This window comes from Bombina bombina, chromosome 3, assembly GCF_027579735.1.
Source record: "Bombina bombina isolate aBomBom1 chromosome 3, aBomBom1.pri, whole genome shotgun sequence".
Classification (NCBI taxonomy): domain Eukaryota; kingdom Metazoa; phylum Chordata; class Amphibia; order Anura; family Bombinatoridae; genus Bombina; species Bombina bombina.
In genome coordinates, this window is record NC_069501.1 from 698,619,238 (window position 1) to 698,636,911 (window position 17,674).

The 17,674-nt window shown below is 44.5% G+C and overlaps 1 protein-coding gene across 1 annotated transcript; it reads left to right on the forward strand.

Moving 5' to 3' along the window:
• Positions 1–2,345: 2,345 nt before the first annotated feature.
• LOC128653917 (uncharacterized) lies at positions 2,346–7,874 on the forward strand. Its single transcript, XM_053707487.1, has 2 exons — positions 2,346–2,775; positions 6,250–7,874. The coding sequence occupies exons 1-2, from the start codon at positions 2,547–2,549 to the stop codon at positions 6,825–6,827; spliced, it is 807 nt and encodes a 268-aa protein (XP_053563462.1). The 5' UTR covers positions 2,346–2,546; the 3' UTR covers positions 6,828–7,874.
• Positions 7,875–17,674: the final 9,800 nt, after the last annotated feature.

Here is a 17,674-nt window from a genome sequence, read left to right on the forward strand (position 1 = left end):
TATGTGTGTATATGCATGTGTGTGTGTGTATATGCATGTGTGTGTGTATATGCATGTGTATGAGTGTATATGCGTGTGTGTGTATGCATGTGTGTGTGTATATGCATGTGTATGTGTGTATATGCATGTGTATGTGTGTATGTGCATGTGTGTATATGCATGTGTATGTGTGTATATGCATGTGTGTGTGTGTGTGTATATGCATGTGTATGTGTGTATATGCGTATGTGTGTGTATATGCATGTGTGTGTGCGTGTATATGCATGTGTATAAGTGTATATGCATGTGTATGTGTGTATATGCATGTGTGTGTATATGCATGTGTATGTGTGTATATGCTTGTGTGCATGTATATGCATGTGTGTGTATATGCATGTGTGTGTATATGCATGTGTATGTGTGTATATGCATGTGTGTGTGTGTATATGCATGTGTATGTGTGTATATGCATGTGTGTGTATATGCATGTGTGTGTATATGCATGTGTGTGTATATGCATGTGTGTGTGTATATGCATGTGTATGTGTGTATATGCATGTGTGTGTGTATATGCATGTGTATGTGTGTATATGCATGTGTATGTGTGTATATGCGTGTGTGTGTATATGCATGTGTATGTGTGTATATGCATGTGTGTGTGTGTGTATATGCATGTGTATGTGTGTATATGCATGTGTATGTGTGTATATGCATGTGTGTGTGTATGCCTGTGTATGTGTTTTATATATGCCTGTGTGTGTGAGGAAATGTAAGGCAAATTGCCTGGAATGCACATAAGGGTTAAGGCCAAGACGGAGGAGGGGAGTGTTGTGTTGTGTGTGTGAAACAATGTTGCAGAAAGAGAGGAGGGGTTCCAGCTTACCTTTTTAAGCCCAGTGCAGGAAGCACATGTCCTCTTTCTGCTGTTTTTCTCAAAGTTTTCACATGAGACGTTCAAGGAGATCTAAAGCACCTCCAAAGCGAATCATGGAGGCTGGGGAGGAACCTGCAGAGAGAGAAGTTGTTGAAGACAGCGATGAAGCAGCTGAGTGGATCCCTCCATCGCCAGAAACGGTGGGTCGAACCCCTTTACTTCCCTCCCTTTCCCCTTCACTGATCAATCCTCCGGGGAGGTTGGGGGTAGTGGTGGGGAGATTTCAGATAGGGCCCTACTGGAGGTGCTGGCATTAGTGAGCAATATGGGGGGTAGTGCTGGGCATCCAGATGGCGCGTCTGAGCCCGTCGGCCATGCGGCCGGGAGTGAGCCCTCTTTTCGGGGGGTTAGTTCTGACATAGGCCCCAATTTAGTTACCACATCGGGCCCTGCCGGGCCCGTTTCTGGCCTTCGCAGGCCCACATGTCCCCCTAAAGTAGCCGGTAAAGCGGGGGTCCCCGCTAGGCCCGCTATGCGGTCTACAGCCGCTAGCTCCTCTGTCCCCTGCTCTCCGGTCCCCCTGGCTGGGCCTCCCTCCCCTCGCGTGGTCGCGGCGGGCCCTTCTCGGCCTTGTGGCGTTCCGGTCCCCGGCCCCTACGGGCCTTGCTCTTTTGCCCCAATAGTTGGTAGTTTTAGTGGGAGCAGTTCGGCCTTACCTCCGACGTCGTCTCCGGTGTCTCAGGACTCCATCGCGGCCGCGGTATCCCTTTTCCAGATGTGGGCATCTTCTTTGTCGGGGTCTCCGGGTGCGTCCCACGTGGTCCTTGGTCCTCCGGCGGTGGTTGCGCAGGCTCCCGCGTCGACTGTTCCTCCATCGGCGGCGACTTCCGGTTTGCGGTCCTCCGAGGGCGGGACTTCCGGTGACGTCATTTCCGATGACGTCACTGCCGGTCCCGCCATTTGTCAGCGGTCATCGAAGCGGAGCAGGTCGAGTTCCCCGTGCGGCGTCCAAGGTAAGAGAGGAGTGCCGCGGGGGGGAACTTATGCTCCGGGGGGCAATTCTGCTGATGCAATGGGGTCTACAGGGGCAGCACTTGTGGGGGTTGATCTTCACGAGGGGGCTAATGGTGAATCAATGGAGGAATTACCTCAGGGGGGGCATTTCTCTGGCCAAATGAACCCGGGGGTCCCTGTTGGAGGCCCCCGTGGGCAGGTTGCAAAGGGTATTACGGCCCGGCAAAGGGCAAAGGCCCCGTCGGGCAGTAATCCTCGTCAAGGGGCAAAGGCCCCATTGGGCAATTATAAAGGTGTCGCAGCACCTATTGGGCACGCTAGGAGTATGCCTAAGAGCGCTGGCAGTAATAGTGAGGTTTCTTTGGGCAAAGGCGGTGCCCGTGCAGGCGGCGCTTTTGGCGCGCAAATTAGTGGGAGTGTAGGGGCTAGGCCTCAGGCTCCGGGCGCATCCCCGGCAGCAGCAAGGAAGGTAGTAACTAGGTCTTCTACCAAACATGGTTCACCAGAACAGTTTCAGAGTTTAGATTTAGCGGTTGCATCCACTAGACGTAAGAAAGCCACCCCTATCACTCAGAAGTCAGTACATTTTAGTGAAGAGATAGAGGACTTTACAGAAGATGAGCAGGGTGTGTATGATGATGTTGCAAGTGGCGAAGACAACCATGATGTGTGTGAGGGGATGCATGAACGGTCTGGGCACAGGGGGAGGGGTAGAGCAGACCTTCCCCTTCGTGGTACTCCTCTCTGGCAATCTCTTTTGCAGGAAAGCGACATGGCTACGTCAGGAGATTCAGGCAGCGGGTTGGAGAGAGGTGCTGAGAGCGGCCAGGACTCCATGGTGTCAGAGGATGAGCGTCCTTCTACTTCGGGAGTCGTGGCGATTCCAAACAGGACTGGTGTGAGAGATGGTGAGTCCTCAGTTTCAGTGGGGTTGCGGGGTTTTACCTCATCCTCGGATGATTCTGGGTCAGAAAATGACAAGGAACTGGGGTTGCATGGGAAGGGCAATAAAAGAATGTATAAGATGCTTAGATGGTTAACTGATGAGAAGAGATCAGAAAAAGGGGGTTTGCGTGACCGTCATGACTATATTGCCTCTGGTAGGTCCGACAGGGCTGCCCCACCCAGACTTCGCATAAGTGGGGTGGGGAGGCCTGTTAATCGGAAGGTGGCACTCCAAGGGGATACTAGATCCTGGTCTTCTTATGATCTGCACGAGCATTTGAAGACTAAGACAGTACGGAGAATTCAAGAGGGTAAATTTGTTAACATCTTCGAGCTCTCGGTGGAAGCCCTAAGGCAGAAAGCGAGAGCGGAGGATGGGACAGGCCCCAAGAAGTACCAGCGCCCAGATACATTTCACGAATGGCGCCGGTGTTTCAGGATCTATGCGTCCTGCTATTTGCAAAAATGGCCGGACCAGTGTTTAGCCGTGTTGAAATACATGGAAAACATGGAGATCATTGCTGATAATTATCGCGATGGTGCCTGGCGGGATTACGATGAGGAGTTCCGCAGAAAGATGGTGGGTAATCCACTGTTGGATTTCGGGTGCGTAGAAATGCAACTCTGGGCCCGGCTGGGTCCCGAGAAATCACTAGGTACTGCGGGGGCCCCGGCGGGTGCAACGCAGTTTCGACCCGCAAATAGATTTCGCAGACGCCCAGCTGGGGTTTGTTGGAAATTCCAGGACAAGCAATGCACGTTGGGAACCGCGTGTTCCTTTCGGCACGCTTGTCGCATCTGCGGGGGATTTCACCCTGCCGCGGACTGCGTTAAAAAAGGGGAGAGACAGGACAGGACTGGGCCAAGAGGCCCTGCTGTCGCTAAGAGCGGACACCCCGCTGAAGGTGGCCGCAATTAGTAAGTGGCTCACGCTATACCCCGATAGGGTAACGGCGGCCTTGTTGGAGTCAGGGCTCCGGGAAGGTTTTGTTATCCCCGTACAAGGTCCGGTTTCGGGTGCGGCTTCTCGCAGGAACCTGAAATCTGCCTCCCTTTTCCCGGAGGTATTGAAGGAGAAATTGGGTAAGGAAGTTTCACTGGGTAGAATGGCTGGCCCGTTTAGGGAAAAACCTATGCCGGGATTGGTTATCTCGCCTCTAGGGGTCGTGCCCAAGAAAGACCCAGGAAAGTTTAGGATGATACAACATCTCTCATACCCAAAGGGAAAGTCAGTCAATGACGCCATTCCTCAGGACTTAAGTACCGTATATTACCAGTCATTTGATGATGCCTTGCAAGTAGTACGCAGATCGGGTCATGGGGCTTTACTGGCCAAGCTTGACATCGAGTCTGCTTTCAGACTCTTGCCGATTCACCCCGCATCATTTTACTTAATGGGTTGTTTTTTCAACGGACACTATTATGTTGACCGTTGTTTGCCCATGGGGTGTTCCATTTCCTGCGCCTATTTTGAGGCGTTTAGTTCCTTCTTGCATTGGGCCGTGGCGGAAGTGACAGGAGAGGATAGGATTGCTCACTACTTGGACGACTTTCTCCTGGTCGGCAGACAGGGGTCTAGGGAATGTGAGCTGCTCCTTTACGCCATGCGGCTGTTGATGGAGAAATTTGGAGTCCCCTTAGCAGAAGACAAATCGGAGGGCCCTTGCACTTGTCTAACCTTCCTGGGTATCGAAATTGATTCGGTAGCCCAGGAATGTAGGCTTCCGGTTGATAAGGTACAGAAGATGTTGTCAGCAGTCTGGAGCCTCGCAGCGGCGCAGTTTTGCACGCTGAAAGAGCTCCAATCGGTTTTGGGTCTGCTCAACTTTGCAGGGAGGGTCATCCCGATGGGGAGGATTTTCCTGAAAAGAATGGAGCGCTTGTTGCCGGGAGTTACTTCCCCTAAGGCCAAACTAATGGTTAATAGTGACATGAGGGAAGACCTCCGTGTCTGGGATCTGTTCCTCAGGGATTTCAATGGGATCTGTATTTGGAGAACCCCCCAGACTCCGGCGCGAGAGCTGCACCTCTTTACTGATGCTGCTGGGGGTTTTGGATACGGCGCCTATCTCAATGGCGAGTGGAGCGCCGAACCTTGGCCGGCAGAGTGGGCGGCCAGGGGCCTGACCAGGAACCTGTGCCTTCTAGAGCTTTTCCCCATTCTGGTGGCGTTGGAGATCTGGGGGGACAAGCTCGAGAACCGCTCCGTCATTTTTTGGACGGACAATTTGAGCGTGGTTTACGCCATTAACGGTCTCTCTTCGTCCTCACCACCAGTAATTCGATATCTGAGAATTCTGGTTTTGAGATGCCTCAAGCGGAACATTGAGTTTCGGGCCAGGAGTTAAAAACGTTATTGCTGATGCACTATCTCGCTTTCAATGGGAAAATTTTAGGAAATGTGCTCCTGAGGCTGCCACTCATGGCTTTCCCTGTCCCCCTTTTCTTTGGCAGGTGGCTTTGGATGGCAGTCCCTGATTCCGGTGCTTAAGGCGTCCCTGGCACCTTCCACTTGGAAGTCCTATATAAGGTACTGGGAAGAATGGGTATTCTTCTGCGATGTCCAAGGATTTCCTTCTTGTGCTGGTGAGCAGGACTGGCTATTGCGCTGGCTCGCGGAGCTTAGGGCTAAGTTAGCTAAGAAAGGGGCGGTATCCGCGCGGTTGGCGGCGGTGTCCTTTTTCTGTAAACTATTCACGCTGACGGACTCTTCCAAAACGTTTTTGATTCGTCAAATACTGAGGGGTTGGGGAAGGTCGGAAGTGCGGCGTCCAGACGTTAGGGAACCCATAACGGCGGACAGGTTGGTCCTCCTGCTTCGTGTTTTACCGGAGGTATGTTCCTCAGACTACGAGGTGCGGCTTTTTTCAGCGGCGTTCGCCATGGCGTTTCATGGTGCTCTCCGAGTGGGGGAATTGGTCCCCCAGTCTAAGTTGGCGAAAGTGGGTGGCGTCCTGGCGGAGCACGTCAGGTTTACGGATAATGGGGTATTACTTTTCATCCCTCGATCGAAAGTCGATCAAGATGGTAGGGGGGCCTGGCTGTCGCTGCCCGCGCATGCGGGTTCCGCCTGCTGCCCTAGTGCACTGTTGAAGACCTTCTCGGACAGGCGTCCAGTGGGTGCGGTTAGATTTTTAATTCATCAGGATGGTACCCCCCCTGACGAGGTTTCAATTTCGGAAGGTTTTGGGGTGGGCGGCTAAAAAAGTGGGCTTGAATCCCAATACTATAGCTCCTCACTCCTTTAGGGTTGGAGCTGCTACGACGGCGGCGACTTTAGGCTGGTCGGCTGACCGCATAATGGCGCTTGGGAGGTGGAAGTCTAAGAGGTATCAGATTTACGTTAGGCCACTTATATCCCAATGTTAATATTTGCTGGTTGATAATGTTGCACACTGCGTTGCCATTATATGCCCTAACTCTTGTTTCTATTGCAGGGCCTAGAAGTGGGCCACTTCGTGCCTGGATCGTTGGGCACTCGTTCGTACACTGGGCGGCTATCCGAGCGGCATCGCAACCTGGAGGGCAGCAGCTTGGGTTCTCATTCTCCAGGGTGGTAGTTAGGTGGTTAGGGAGGAGAGGCCTTTGCTGGGCAGATCTGCCTGGGTTACTGCAATCCGCCATGAGGCGGTGGGAGAAACCCCATGTGCTGATCATCCACTTAGGTGGGAATGATCTCGGCTCAATTCCCGGCCGGGACTTGAGCGCAGTGATCCAATCAGATCTGCGCACCTTTAAAGCTTGGTTGCCTGGTGTGAGAATGGGCTGGTCAAACATTATACCGAGGTTGACGTGGAGACACATGGCCAATCATAGGGCAGCGTTCCAAGTTCGCAAGAAGCTCAATAGAGATGTTAGGAAGCTTATGTGCGAGCTAGGTGGTTTTGTTGTGGAACACAAGTTCATTACGGCCGCTGACCGTAGCCTGTACCGAGGCGACGGGGTCCATCTTACGGACCATGGCATGGACCTGTTTATTGAAGATATACGTCAGTCCCTACTCCTATTTGTGTGAGTTGGGTGGCGGCGAGAGTGGCCCTTGATATTCGGGCGATCTCGTGGCGGGTGGACAGTGTCCGGGGGCAGGATGTGATCGAGGTAGAGTGACGGCACTTCCGGCCAGGGATGAAGTCCCCAGACGCGCGTCTGGGGTGTTCCCTGCCCGTGTGATTACGATGCCGAGAATTCCCTGTTTTATAGTATTGAGCTACGCTCTGCTTCTTCTCCTGCGCCCTGGTACTGCCCATCTTGTTAGCATGGGTTACTACGTTTTAGCTAGTACCTGATTGCCGCCCCCCTGGTCCATGTTTATTCAGACGGTCGTTAGTTCTTGTGTTGCCACAATAAACGTGACCTGCGGGTTTTCTCTAACCATAAAAAGTTGTTGTGTCGTTATTTTGTGTGTTATTTATTTCTACGTTTAGAAACTAAGTTGAGTTTATGTTAAACCAAGAATGTATATAGTTATAAGTTATTCTTTCCACAGAGGAGGATATGGCATTTAATCCCTTAAGGAAATGTAAGGCAAATTGCCTGGAATGCACATAAGGGTTAAGGCCAAGACGGAGGAGGGGAGTGTTGTGTTGTGTGTGTGAAACAATGTTGCAGAAAGAGAGGAGGGGTTCCAGCTTACCTTTTTAAGCCCAGTGCAGGAAGCACATGTCCTCTTTCTGCTGTTTTTCTCAAAGTTTTCCCCACCCTTCCCTCCCTTTGTTTATTATTTTGCAATCAGTAGGGGGATCCGTCCTTATGGTGGTCCCCAGGGACTAGGGCTATCCGAAGGCTTGATGAGGGCTAGCCAGCCTATTTCTGTAAGTCCAAGGACGTTAAGTTTCAGCTCCCCAGGTATTTCAATCTGGTTTACGCACCTTTTTGATCCTGGCCCTTACTGGTACGGAGTGGTGGTTTGCACCCTGGGCTGGCGGGTGGACAGTGTCCGGGGGCAGGATGTGATCGAGGTAGAGTGACGGCACTTCCGGCCAGGGATGAAGTCCCCAGACGCGCGTCTGGGGTGTTCCCTGCCCGTGTGATTACGATGCCGAGAATTCCCTGTTTTATAGTATTGAGCTACGCTCTGCTTCTTCTCCTGCGCCCTGGTACTGCCCATCTTGTTAGCATGGGTTACTACGTTTTAGCTAGTACCTGATTGCCGCCCCCCTGGTCCATGTTTATTCAGACGGTCGTTAGTTCTTGTGTTGCCACAATAAACGTGACCTGCGGGTTTTCTCTAACCATAAAAAGTTGTTGTGTCGTTATTTTGTGTGTTATTTATTTCTACGTTTAGAAACTAAGTTGAGTTTATGTTAAACCAAGAATGTATATAGTTATAAGTTATTCTTTCCACAGAGGAGGATATGGCATTTAATCCCTTATGTACATGCATGTGTATGTGTGTATATGCATGTGTATGTGTGTATATGCATGTGTGTGTGTATATGCCTGTGTATGTGTGTATATGCATGTGTATGTGTGTATATGCATGTGTATGTGTGTATATGCGTGTGTGTATGTATATGTGTGTGTGCGAGTATATGCATGCGTATGTGTGTATATGCATGTGTATGTGTATATGCATGTGCGTGTATATGCATGTGTGCATGTGTGTATATGCATGTGTATGTGTGTATATGCATGTGTGTGTGTATATGCATGTGTATGTGTGTATATGCATGCGTGTATATGCATGTGTGTGTATATGCATGTGTATGTGTGTATATGCATGTGTTTGTATATGCATGTGTATGTGTGTATATGCATGTGTGTGTGTATATGCATGTGTATGTGTGTATATGCATGTGTATGTGTGTATATGCATGTGTGTGTGTATATGCATGTGTATGTGTGTATATGCATGTGTGTGTATATGCATGTGTATGTGTGTATATGCATGTGTATGTGTGTATATGCATGTGTGTGTGTAAATGCATGTGTGTGTATATGCATGTGTATGAGTGTATATGCGTGTGTGTGTATGCATGTGTGTGTGTATATGCATGTGTATGTGTGTATATGCATGTGTATGTGTGCATATGCATGTGTATGTGTGTATGTGCATGTGTGTATATGCATGTGTATGTGTGTATATGCATGTGTGTGTGTATATGCATGTGTATGTGTGTATATGCATGTGTGTGTGTGTATATGCATGTGTATGTATGTATATGCATATGTATGTGTGTATATGCATGTGTATGTGTGTATATGCATGTGTGTGTGTATATGCATGTGATGTGTGTATATGCATGTGTATGTGTGTATATGCGTGTGTGTATATGCATGTGTATGTGTGTATATGCATGTGTGTGTATATGCATGTGTTTGTGTATATGCATGTGTATGTATGTGTGTATATGCGTGTGTGTGTGTATATGCATGTGTGTGTATATGCATGTGTGTGTATATGCATGTGTATGTGTGTATATGCGTGTGTGTGTATATGCATGTGTGTGCATATGCATGTGTATGTGTGTATATGCGTGTGTGTGTGTATATGCATGTGTGTGTGTATATGCATGTGTATGTGTGTATATGCGTGTGTGTGTGTATATATGCAAGTGTGTGTGTATATGCATGTGTGTGTATATGCATGTGTATGTGTGTATATGCATGTGTGTGTGTCTATATGCATGTGTATGTATGTATGTGCATATGTATGTGTGTATATGCATGTGTATGTGTGTATATGCATGTGTGTGTATATGCATGTGTGTGTATATGCATGTGTATGAGTGTATATGCGTGTGTGTGTATGCATGTGTGTGTGTATATGCATGTGTATGTGTGTATATGCATGTGTATGTGTGTATATGCATGTGTATGTGTGTATGTGCATGTGTATGTGTGTATATGCATGTGTATGTGTGTATATGCGTGTGTATGTGTGTATATGCATGTGTATGTGTGTATATGCGTGTGTGTGTATATGCATGTGTGTGTATATGCATGTGATGTGTGTGTATATGCATGTGTATGTGTGTATATGCGTGTGTGTGTGTGTATTTGCATGTGTATGTGTGTATATGCGTGTGTGTGTATATGCATGTGTGTGTATATGCATGTGTATGTATGTGTGTATATGCGTGTGTGTGTATATGCATGTGTGTGTGTATATGCATGTGTGTGTATATGCATGTGTATGTGTGTATATGCGTGTGTGTGTGTATATGTATATGTGTGTGTATATGCATGTGTATGTGTGTATATGCGTGTGTGTGTATATGCATGTGTGTGTGTGTATATGCATGTGTATGTGTGTATATGCATGTGTGTGTATATGCATGTGTGTGTGTATATGCATGTGTATGTGTGTATATGCGTGTGTATGTGTGTATATGCATGTGTATGTGTGTATATACGTGTGTGTGTGTATATGCATGTGTGTGTGTATATGCATTTGTGTGTATATGCATGTGTATGTGTGTATATGCGTGTGTGTATATGCATGTGTGTGTGTATATGCATGTGTATGCGTATATGCATGTGTATGTGTGTATATGCGTGTGTGTGTGTGTATATGCATGTGTGTGTGTGTATATGCATGTGTGTGTATATGCATGTGTATGTGTGTATATGCGTGTGTGTATATGCATGTGTGTGTGTATATGCATGTGTATGTGTGTATATGCGTGTGTGTGTATATGCATGTGTGTGTGTGTATATGCATGTGTATGTGTGTATATGCGTGTGTGTGTTTATATGCATGTGTGTGTATATGCATGTGTGTGTGTATATGCATGTGTGTGTGTATATGCATGTGTATGTATGTATATGCATATGTATGTGTGTATATGCATGTGTATGTGTGTATATGCATGTGTGTGTGTGTGTATGCATGTGTGTGTGTATATGCATGTGTATGTGTGTATATGCGTGTGTATGTGTGTATATGCATGTGTATGTGTGTATATGCGTGTGTGTGTGTGTATATGCGCGTGTGTGTATATGCATGTGTATGTGTGTATATGCGTGTGTGTGTCTATATGCATGTTTATGTGTGTATATGCATGTGTGTGTGTGTATATGCATGTGTGTGTATATGCATGTGTATGTGTGTATATGCGTGTGTGTGTATATGCATGTGTGTGTATATGCATGTGTATGTGTGTATATGCATGTGTATGTGTGTATATGCATGTGTGTGTGTATATGCATGTGTATGTGTGTATATGCGTGTGTGTATGTATATGCATGTGTGTGTATATGCATGTGTGTGTGTATATGCATGTGTGTGTGTGTATATGCATGTGTGTGTGTATATGCATGTGTATGTGTGTATATGCATGTGTGTGTATATGCATGTGTGTGTATATGCATGTGTATGTGTGTATATCCATGTGTGTATATATGCATGTGTATGTGTGTATATGCATGTGTGTGTGTATATGCATGTGTATGTGTGTATATGCATGTGTATGTGTGTATATGCGTGTGTGTGTATATGCATGTGTATGTGTGTATATGCGTGTGTGTGTGTATATATGCATGTGTATGTGTGTATATGCATGTGTATGTGTGTATATGCATGTGTGTGTGTATGCCTGTGTATGTGTGTATATGCCTGTGTGTGTACATGCATGTGTATGTGTGTATATACATGTGTATGTGTGTATATGCATGTGTGTGTGTATATGCCTGTGTATGTGTGTATATGCATGTGTATGTGTGTATATGCGTGTGTGGATGTATATGTGTGTGTGCGAGTATATGCATGTGTATGTGTGCATATGCATGTGTATGTGTGTATATGCATGTGTATGTGTGTAAATGTGTGTGTGTGTATGTATATGCATGTGCGTGTATATGCATGTGTGTATGTGTATATGCATGTGTATGTGTGTATATGCATGTGTATGTGTGTATATGCATGTGTGTGTGTATATGCATGTGTGTGTGTATATGCATGTGTATGTCTGTATATGCATGTGTATGTGTGTATATGCATGTGTGTGTGTATATGCATGTGTATGTGTGTATATGCATGTGTGTATATGCATGTGTATGTGTGTATATGCATGTGTGTGTGTATGCATGTGTATGTGTGTATATGCATGTGTATGTGTGTATATGCATGTGTATGTGTGTATATGCATGTGTGTGTGTGTATATGCATGTGTATGTGTGTATATGCATGTGTATGTGTGTATATGCATGTGTATGTGTATATGCATGTGTATGTGTGTATATGCATGTGTGTGTGTATATGCATGTGTATGTGTGTATATGCGTGTGTGTGTATGCATGTGTGTGTGTATATGCATGTGTATGTGTGTATATGCATGTGTATGTGTGTATATGCATGTGTGTGTGTGTGTATATGCTTGTGTATGTGTGTATATGCATGTGTGTGTGTGTATATGCATGTGTATGTGTGTATATGCATGTGTGTGTGTATATGCATGTGTATGTATGTATGTATATGCATATGTATGTGTGTATATGCATGTGTATGTGTGTATATGCATGTGTGTGTATATGCATGTGATGTGTGTGTGTATATGCATGTGTATGTGTGTATATGCGTGTGTGTGTGTATTTGCATGTGTATGTGTGTATATGCGTGTGTGTGTGTATATGCATGTGTGTGTATATGCATGTGTATGTATGTGTGTATATGCGTGTGTGTGTATATGCATGTGTGTGTGTATATGCATGTGTGTGTATATGCATGTGTATGTGTGTATATGCGTGTGTGTGTGTATATGTATATGTGTGTGTATATGCATGTGTATGTGTGTATATGCGTGTGTGTGTGTATATGCATGTGTGTGTGTATATGCATGTGTATGTGTGTATATGCGTGTGTGTGTATATATGCATGTGTGTGTGTGTATATGCATGTGTGTGTGTATATGCATGTGTATGTGTGTATATGCATGTGTGTGTGTGTATATGCATGTGTATGTATGTATGTATATGCATATGTATGTGTGTATATGCATGTGTATGTGTGTATATGCATGTGTGTGTGTATATGCATGTGTATGTGTGTATATGCGTGTGTATGTGTGTATATGCATGTGTATGTGTGTATATGCGTGTGTGTATGTATATGCATGTGTATGTGTGTATATGCGTGTGTGTGTGTATATGCATGTGTATGTGTGTATATGCTTGTGTGTGTGTATATATGCATGTGTGTGTATATGCATGTGTATGTGTGTATATGCGTGTGTGTGTATATGCATGTGTGTGTGTATATGCATGTGTATGTGTGTATATGCGTGTGTATGTGTGTATATGCATGTGTGTGTATATATGCATGTGTGTGTATATGCATGTGTGTGTATATGCATGTGTATGTGTGTATATGCATGTGTGTGTATATGCATGTGTGTGTATATGCATGTGTGTGTATATGCATGTATGTGTGTATATGCATGTGTGTGTGTATATGCATGCGTGTGTGTATATGCATGTGTATGTATGTATGTATATGCATGTGTATGTGTGTATATGCGTGTGTGTGTGTATATGCATGTGTGTGTATATGCATGTGTATGTATGTATGTATATGCATGTGTATGTGTGTATATGCATGTGTGTGTATATGCATGTGTGTATATGCATGTGTATGTGTGTATATGCGTGTGTGTGTGTATATGCGTGTGTGTGTATATGCATGTGTGTGTATATATGCATGTGTATGTGTGTATATGCGTGTGTGTGTATATGCATGTGTGTGTATATGCATGTGTGTGTATATATGCATGTGTATGTGTGTATATGCATGTGTGTGTGTATATGCATGTGTATGTGTGTATATGCGTGTATGTGTGCATATGCATGTGTGTGTGTGTATATGCATGTGTATGTGTGTATATGCGTGTGTGTGTGTATATGCATGTGTGTGTGTATATGCATGTGTGTGTGTATATGCATGTGTATGTGTGTATATGCATGTGTGTGTGTATATGCATGTGTGTGTGTATATGCATGTGTATGTGTGTATATGCGTGTGTGTGTATATGCATGTGTGTGTATATATGCATGTGTGTGTGTATATGCATGTGTATGTGTGTATATGCGTGTATGTGTGTATATGCATGTGTGTGTGTGTGTATATGCATGTGTATGTGTGTATATGCGTGTGTGTGTATATGCATGTGTGTGTGTATATGCATGTGTATGTGTGTATATGCGTGTGTGTGTATATATGCATGTGTGTGTGTGTATATGCATGTGTGTGTGTATATGCATGTGTATGTGTGTATATGCATGTGTGTGTGTGTATATGCATGTGTATGTATGTATGTATATGCATATGTATGTGTGTATATGCATGTGTATGTGTGTATATGCATGTGTGTGTGTATATGCATGTGTATGTGTGTATATGCGTGTGTATGTGTGTATATGCATGTGTATGTGTGTATATGCGTGTGTGTATGTATATGCATGTGTATGTGTGTATATGCGTGTGTGTGTGTATATGCATGTGTATGTGTGTATATGCATGTGTGTGTGTATATATGCATGTGTGTGTATATGCATGTGTATGTGTGTATATGCGTGTGTGTGTATATGCATGTGTGTGTGTATATGCATGTGTATGTGTGTATATGCGTGTGTATGTGTGTATATGCATGTGTGTGTATATATGCATGTGTGTGTATATGCATGTGTGTGTATATGCATGTGTATGTGTGTATATGCATGTGTGTGTATATGCATGTGTGTGTATATGCATGTGTGTGTGTATATGCATGTGTGTGTATATGCATGTATGTGTGTATATGCATGTGTGTGTGTATATGCATGCGTGTGTGTATATGCATGTGTATGTATGTATGTATATGCATGTGTATGTGTGTATATGCGTGTGTATATGCATGTGTGTGTATATGCATGTGTATGTATGTATGTATATGCATGTGTATGTGTGTATATGCATGTGTGTGTGTATATGCATGTGTGTATATGCATGTGTATGTGTGTATATGCGTGTGTGTGTGTATATGCGTGTGTGTGTATATGCATGTGTGTGTATATATGCATGTGTATGTGTGTATATGCGTGTGTGTGTGTATATGCATGTGTGTGTATATGCATGTGTGTGTATATATGCATGTGTATGTGTGTATATGCATGTGTGTGTGTATATGCATGTGTATGTGTGTATATGCGTGTATGTGTGCATATGCATGTGTGTGTGTATATGCATGTGTATGTGTGTATATGCGTGTGTGTGTGTATATGCATGTGTGTGTGTATATGCATGTGTGTGTGTGTATATGCATGTGTATGTGTGTATATGCATGTGTGTGTGTATATGCATGTGTGTGTGTATATGCATGTGTATGTGTGTATATGCGTGTGTGTGTATATGCATGTGTGTGTATATATGCATGTGTGTGTGTATATGCATGTGTATGTGTGTATATGCGTGTATGTGTGTATATGCATGTGTGTGTGTGTATATGCATGTGTATGTGTGTATATGCGTGTGTGTGTTAAGATTACTGCAGCTTTTACTGTATCTTTGCACTAACCTTGTTTTATCATTATATGTTAGAAGTGCTGCAGCTTTAAGCTCAGCTCACCACACCCTCTGGGTGTGTCTGGGTCTCTGTGACATCATCAGAAGCCATGTTAGTTTTACTGATGGAACCTGCTAGTAAATAGCCATGTGGCTGTAGCTGAATAAAAGTTATCTAAAGTTCCTGCTGCAGAGTCTTCATGATATGTGCAAGACACATCAGACACAAGGTAACAGCACACAACTGAATGTTCTAATCCTGACTACACACAGAACATAACAGCTGGCGACGAGGATCTGTGGTCTGACCCTATAATGGCACTTATTGGCACCTTACCTGTGTTTGCAGCAGACACAGACAGATGGGACACATGGGTTGAACAGTTTGAGCTATATTGTACAGCAAATAACATAGGAGCTGATAAGCAAGTGGCTGTGTTTCTGACAACTATAGGCTCAGCAGCTTACACTACATTAAGGGACATTCTCTCACCAGATAAACCTAATGCTAAACCTCTGTCTGACCTGATCTGCCTGTTATCTGACCACTACCTACCTAAGCCTCTAGAGATATCAGAACGCTTTAAGTTTTACACACGCAAGCAATTGCAGCATGAGGACATTAAAACTTATGTGATCAGTTTAAAGAAACTAGCAAGTAGCTGCAGATTTGGGGATTATTTAAACACTGCTTTACGTGATATGTTTGTTATTGGACTTATGGACTGTACAGTACAAAAGAGACTATTAGCAGAGGATGATTTAACACTAAAGCGTGCTATAGAGATAGCTACAGTCATGGAACTTGCTACTAAAGATGCACAAATGCTCCAGACCCCAGCACAGGCAGTTTGTGATAAGGAAATAGATGTTTTTCATACAAGTGTGCACCTAAATAAACAGTATCCAGCTAGACAAGGATCACAGACAGCTTGTTACAGATGTGGTGACACAAATCACACAGCAAATGCCTGCAGGTTTAGGAACAGCACCTGCTATGGGTGTGGGAAGATTGGTCATACAAAGAGAGTGTGCAGAAGTTCCTTAGACAGAGATAAAAGTAAGAAAGGCAGCAAGTCACGTGCAGCTTTTCATGTGCAAGTAGATACACCACACACTGATTCAGAGGAAGACAAACCATTATACACATTACAGATCTACAGCCTTGAGAATAAAATTCCAGAACTGCAAGCAAAGGTGAATATAGATGGTAAACCTCTCATTATGGAAGTTGATACAGGAGCAGCAGTCTCTGTTATCACAGCTGCTGATTGGAACCGCCTGGGACTAAGGCAACCAATTGTTCCAACAGGATTCACAATGCAAACATTTTCAAATGAAATAATAAAGCCTATTGGGTATGTATCACCTACAGTGACATTTAATGGTATAATTAAAAAGCTACGCCTCTACATTTTACCTAAAGGAGGACCACCTTTGTTTGGTAGATCCTGGATCCAAGCATTGGGCATGCCAAAGTTACCACAACAGTTACCGCTTAACAAACTGCTGGACCAAAGTGGGAATTCAAATTCTACTTGGATTAATTCACTAAAGCAAAAATATAAGACTGTATTTGATGGGAACCTAGGTTTAGTGAAAGACAAGCAGATTCAGCTTCACCTAAAAGAAAATGCTATTCCAAAATTTTGTAAACCAAGAGTTGTACCATTTGCACTTAAACCTAAAATTGAAGCAGAACTAGAAAGACTACGAAATCAGGGGATTATTGTTCCAGTGTCTAGCAGTGAATGGGCTTCCCCAATAGTTCCTGTCAGAAAAAAAAATGGGGACATTCGCATCTGTGGAGATTTCAGAGTGGGCCTTAACCCTCAATTACTTGTGGATCAGTATCCTTTACCACGGATTGAAGAATTGTTTAGTTCTCTGGCAGGGGGTGAAAAATTTACAAAAATTGACTTGCATCAAGCATACTTACAGTTAGAGGTGCATCCAGACTCCAGGCACCTGTTAACTATCAACACTCACAAAGGACTTTTTCAGTATACGCGAATGGTGTTTGGCATTGCCCCAGCACCTGCAGTGTGGCAACGGATAATGGATGAGATCTTGGCAGGTATTCCACATACCCACTGTATGTTAGATGACATGCTTATCACTGGTGAAAATGATGCCACTCATAAAGCCAATGTTGAAGCTGTTTTACAGCGCCTACAGGAATTCGGACTGAAAGTTAACATGGAAAAGTGTGAGTTCTTCTGCAAGAGTTTAGAATATTGTGCACATGTAGTGGACAAGAATGGTCTCCACACAACTGCTGAAAAAGTGAAAGCGCTGGTTCATGCTCTCACCCCTGTTAATGTATCTCAGCTACGTTCTTATTTGGGGTTGTTCAATTACTATCACAGATTTTTACCAAATTTGGC